Consider the following 5,208-nt stretch of genomic DNA (forward strand, 5'->3'; position numbering starts at 1 on the left):
GGGGGCAAAAAAAAATTTGACTTACTAAAAATGTTGAGTTATCACAATGTTTTTAAAATTATATTTTATAGTTATTAATTATGCTTTAGTCTTATACAGACATTGGGAAGTAAAAATTACATTTTACTAACATTAAATGTTGAAGTTATAATATTGTGTGCTGTATAATTATCGATAAAAAGTAACATCTTCTGTTTTTTAGCAACCAATTTTTTTTTATCATAACCTAATGGTAATGATTTTACTTGTTTAAAACACACGGTGCACAATTCAACGAACAGACAGCACAGAACTAAAATGAAAATATATCTATTAAACAATAGAGTTGAATAAAGTTATCTAGGTTTGACTTACCAATATTCAACTCTAATGGTTGGGTTTTACAAATCACGATGATAAACTTTATATTAATGGTATTAAATTTAAATAAGAAAATTAGAGATATCGAAAACTTGTCCAATTAGTTTTTGAGTTAACAAAGTTAATCTAACATTAAGGGTCGTTCTTACAACATCTGGTTAAAGTTAATCGACACTTAACCGGCAATTGTAAGAACAGCTCTAAGTGTTATTGTTAATTGAAGATTATTGAAGTAACATTGTACACGGGTATATTTATTATTTCTAAAAATAATATGCTTTTATTTTTTATGATTCTTAGTTTGAAAATATTTATTGAAGAATAGTTGTGTTTCTGAACAAATAAAAGTATTTTACATCATTATTTGAAATACATAATAAAAAGTTGTAAATATCTTAATGTTATTACAATATATTTTATAATTTATACAACATAATAAATATTTGTTAGAGTTACCTAAGCCAATAATTATTGGAAAACAATCTTACATAGTTACATATTGATCTAAGCTGAAATTAGTTTAGAAGACTTTAAGAACTCATAAATATATTCACCTGTACACCAGGGAATCACTTTTGCTGGTGTTATATGAGACTTCAGCAAGTTTTCTAAAATGTAACCTAACCTTGGAAAGGCAATGTCATTTTTAGTCAATTTCAAAACTGGGCATAAGTCATTTTGACCATCACCGAAATACAATATTTTATCATATTTTTTATTTGTATTCAATGCATGTTCCTCCATAATAGCTCCTTTACACATATTTGTAGTACACCAATTGCATTTGTTTTGAACAGCATAAGGTTCAATTTTAATAACACTATCTGAAATTGTTGCTGGATTTGTATAAATGCATGAAACTATATCCGATAACTTATTGTGTTTTAACCAGTTGTAAATAAACAATGAATTTGAATCAGATGCCACTATGATATCAACATTGTTTTCATAAAGGGCTCTCATTAACTTTGGCATACCATCATTGGGCCTCATTAAAGATACGACATCTATTATTTGTTCAGGTGGAATTTCAATACTTTTTATTATATCAAATACTCGTTGCATATATTGAGTCCAATTATTTGGAAAATCTCTTCTGTTTGGAACAAGATTGGTAGGACTTATTAAATCAATAGCAACTATATCAGAATTGCCATCAACTATTGTCTGATCAAAGTCGAAAACTGCCAACATATTTTCAAGTTCCTAAAATAATATTGTGCATGTTATTAAGAATTATTTTTAAACATTAAAATAATCATAAATAGTGTTTTTTATGAATAAATTATAATAATGAAGTTCTTAGAAAATTCTATTGCCCCATAACTAAAAAGTAGAAATACAGTGGGACTTGTAGTATAATATTGTATCAAAATATAGTATTACGATTCATCAAAAAACAACAAGAGTAAAGTAAAAAAAATTGTTTATTTATATTTTAAATTTACAAGGGCATATATTTTATGTTTTTAGTGTAGCTGACATGCACGTATGGCAATGAGTTGTAACACAATGAATATGGGCGACATAATTTCTGAATAATCCAGATTTGAAAGCCCTGCTAGTCTTCTGCAAAGTAACACTTTAAATAAAGACCACACAAACAATAAGGCTGATGACCATACAGTTCTTGTAACAGCTTCTTTGATGTGGCCTTCAATGTAGAGACGTATCAAAACAATGATATTAAAGTATGTGCATAGCGCGTCTGCTACAAATAATGGTGAAAACACTATCCATATATCATAGGAACCGGGTATAGTTGATGCAAAAGCGACATCATCTAATCGTAGTGCCAAAAAAACTGTAAAAACCAACAGGGCAATAAGATGCACCAACATTTCGAAGACCGTCAGCCCCAACCATCTCACCAACTCTTGCAATGCGAATAACATTTTATTTAGTTATTTTTATATGTATAGAAGATAGTGATCGTGTTCTCGCTTCATAATCATCATCTTCATTTAGTGGCTCCAAAATATCTAAGATAAAAAAATATTTGAAACAATATAGAATAAGTATACTCTGTTCAGCGAGATAACACACTTCGGACCAACAAAACTCAGTTCTTCTCCCATTTTCATCCCCACACACTACCCTATCATAGGTGAACCGCGGTTTCAATCGAGAATCTGTATGTTCTCTTACTGAACAGAATATAATATTATGCATGAGATGACCAGTAAGTACCATACAAAATGTAACTTAAACTTGTCCATACAACATATTTTAACGCATACCTTTTATATCAGCTGTAGAAGTTTGTATATCCAATTTGATTGTGTTGTGAAATTTTTCCTGAAGTTTCAATGCAACATCAATTGTCGTGTTGATGGCTTTTCCAAGACCATTTAATATTAAAACTGAATTATCTAATTCTAGATGTTTGGCAGCTCGTGTTAAATGACACTAAAAAATTTTAAATTTAATAACTAAAGCCAAATACGTAAAAATTTATAATTTTGAAATTAATAGATAAATGTAATGTAAAAATAATGATAAACATGACTTTGTTTTATTCAGATGTATTAGGTATTTTAAATGTACACTAATTTATTATATTCAGACATATTATATACACACAATTTTAACGAATAAATAATGATAACTTTACTATAACAATAAATGTTGTATGGACACATCAGTTACAAGCTTACAACTATGGCTTGCACAAAATTAAACAATATTGACAGTAATGCGACTAAAGATGGATATTTAAATCTCACACAAATATACAATATTTCATTATGTGAATAATTTGTAGATTTGTATACATCAAACTAATATTCGACTGTTAAGCAATGGTGTTTGTAATAATCTTCTTTTCGACTTTACAATTTTACATATTAACTACCTAGTACTTTAGCACCTTGTACAATGTACATGCCTACTATAAAACATAAATTATAACAATATATAATTACCTGTACGGGTGTTTTTGATGAAACGAATAGTTCTTTCACCAAAACCGATTCCGATGTCGATAAGGAGGACATGGGAAATTTTCTACGAGTTTTAGGTTCTAGAATTTACTAATTTACTTTTTAATCAGTAGTGTTTGCTGTATAGTAAAATATGTAGAACCACTTGAATGTTAATAAGCGATAGTTGGTATTGCAGTAGTTTACTTGTTTTATGTTTACCAAGACCAAGAATAAAGATAGTAGGTAACTGATGCTGATCGTCTGATCACAGAATATTCTCGGTTTCTCGGTCTGATCAAGATTCACGACGAAACACGAGTTAACCATAGATAATAGAATGCTTGCACGCTTTTTCATTCACAGCTGTTTAAAATGTATTCAATCGGATAACTTATAATTGATAAGACGTTGGAGAGTAGACCATAGAACAACTACAACGACTGACTTCAGATATATTTAAGTCAAGTATAAATCTGTGGTGCCGGCCACTGACCAAGTACAGCCAGTACAAATCATATAATCTGGATTAGAACAGGCTAGGATACGACGTTGTAAGTTGGTTTCTCGTTATCTGAAATTTATACGTGTCTGACCATTGACATTCATCACTCGAAACTATGAGCGGTTTAAGTTTGCTAAAAAAAACCGTTCCCAGGAATGTGTGCTTATTAAAACAGATTCGACCTCTGCATGTGTCGTCAGCCCGGACCAAGGCGGTAGCTCCAAGAGAATCACTGAACTCCGAGTACGTACAACCTTAATTTTACTAATTATCGTAACACGTAGGATTCGTAAAAAATGTCTACCTTGCAAGCCTCAAGACTTCTTATATCGGTGGGTTTAGGTGGTCTTGTAGCCAAAATGTTCCCAAAAACTACCCATTATTTGTTACTACCCATTATGTTAAGAATGAGTAATACTTCAATTTTAAAACTATTTATAGATGTAATAATATGATCTCCAATTTATTTTTATCAGTCTTAAAAATTAAAAAAATGTATTATGTGCTTAATACTGTCGAGACAAGTAGAATAATTACAACTTATTAAAAACATAAAAAATCGTAATATTTCATTATTATTCTTAAGAGGATGCTACGCCCGCATGCGCTGTTTCCGTCTTACAAACGCTAATTGCACATTCTGAATAATCTATTTGACTCTGTTATTATTAATATTGGAGAGAATTGACTTATATTCAAATTTAAAAAGTAAAAATATAATCTACTGAACCTGATAGTTTTTTTTTTTTTTTTTGGTTTTAATTTTAAAGCAAGGTTATGGAGTATCTTTAAATTGTAAATAGTTTTGGGGCATTGTAAAAATACTCATAACTTGCTTTAAAAATTAAAACCTAAAAAAAAACCTATCAGGTTCACTAGATAATATTCTTACTTCTAAATTTTATTATAGGTCAATTCGCTCCAATATTAATCAGTTAAATAGATTATTTAGAATGTAAAATTTGCTATGTGATGAGTAGAGTGCAGATTTTTAGGTTCTTAAAAGCTTAAAATATGATGCTAATATGCTCTAAAAAAAACCCCAAAATATTCTCTAAATATGCTTTAAACTTTTAAATATGCAAATATTTTTTTTTTTCAAAATAATTCAATAAAAACAATATATAACTTGCATACCCTTGGGTGACAGCTAAGTTATTTGAATATAAAAAATGTGATGTACTTATTGTAAATATTGTTGGTAGAAAAAAATCACAAATCGAGAAATTAACAATATATATGATGTTTTAGAAACAATAATAAAATATGTAAAATAGGTCAAATATTCTCTAATGTCCCAAATATGCTTTAATATGCAAAATAAATTTTTTCCTACAAAATTTTTGATGGATAAATCGTCCACATTTCTCATCCTCGTAGAGCTGCATAAAGTCAATAAAAATATGTAAAACCTAAATATCC

The 5,208-nt window shown here is 29.0% G+C and overlaps 3 protein-coding genes and 1 non-coding gene across 5 annotated transcripts in view; 1 reads left to right on the forward strand and 3 right to left on the reverse strand.

Annotated features, from left to right (window-relative positions):
* Positions 1 to 499: 499 nt before the first annotated feature.
* Mir3015c (microRNA mir-3015c) lies at positions 500 to 556 on the reverse strand. The gene has a single exon (NR_040234.1). It is a non-coding gene; the product is annotated as a microRNA mir-3015c (primary transcript).
* Positions 557 to 1,769: 1,213 nt separating this feature from the next.
* LOC103310503 (transmembrane protein 203) lies at positions 1,770 to 2,744 on the reverse strand. Of its 2 annotated transcripts, XM_029488312.1 has the most exons (3): positions 2,601 to 2,744; positions 1,986 to 2,342; positions 1,793 to 1,929 (listed from the first exon to the last, which is right to left on the reverse strand). In XM_029488312.1, the coding sequence occupies exons 2-3, from the start codon at positions 2,253 to 2,255 to the stop codon at positions 1,822 to 1,824; spliced, it is 378 nt and encodes a 125-aa protein (XP_029344172.1). In that variant the 5' UTR covers positions 2,256 to 2,342; positions 2,601 to 2,744; the 3' UTR covers positions 1,793 to 1,821. The 2 variants fall into 2 exon arrangements, with proteins under 2 accessions (XP_008187214.1, XP_029344172.1); XM_008188992.2 differs by having other exon boundaries at positions 1,770 to 2,342.
* Positions 2,745 to 3,527: 783 nt separating this feature from the next.
* Positions 3,528 to 4,029, forward strand: LOC115032983 (the record flags this gene model as incomplete). Its single annotated transcript, XM_029488313.1, is given in 1 exon segment — positions 3,528 to 4,029. A coding segment is annotated over 1 exon segment (128 nt), but the record flags the coding sequence as incomplete, so codon positions are not given.
* A 1,125-nt stretch (positions 4,030 to 5,154) lies between these two features.
* Positions 5,155 to 5,208, reverse strand: part of LOC100574628 — a 2,959-nt gene continuing 2,905 nt past the window's right edge. Inside the window, exon 3 of the mRNA XM_029486351.1 lies at positions 5,155 to 5,168. Within this exon, the coding sequence (XP_029342211.1) occupies positions 5,155 to 5,168 (14 nt within the window). The remainder of the gene's footprint in view (positions 5,169 to 5,208) is intronic.

Source organism: Acyrthosiphon pisum, chromosome A1 (assembly GCF_005508785.2).
Source record: "Acyrthosiphon pisum isolate AL4f chromosome A1, pea_aphid_22Mar2018_4r6ur, whole genome shotgun sequence".
NCBI classification, from domain to species: domain Eukaryota; kingdom Metazoa; phylum Arthropoda; class Insecta; order Hemiptera; family Aphididae; genus Acyrthosiphon; species Acyrthosiphon pisum.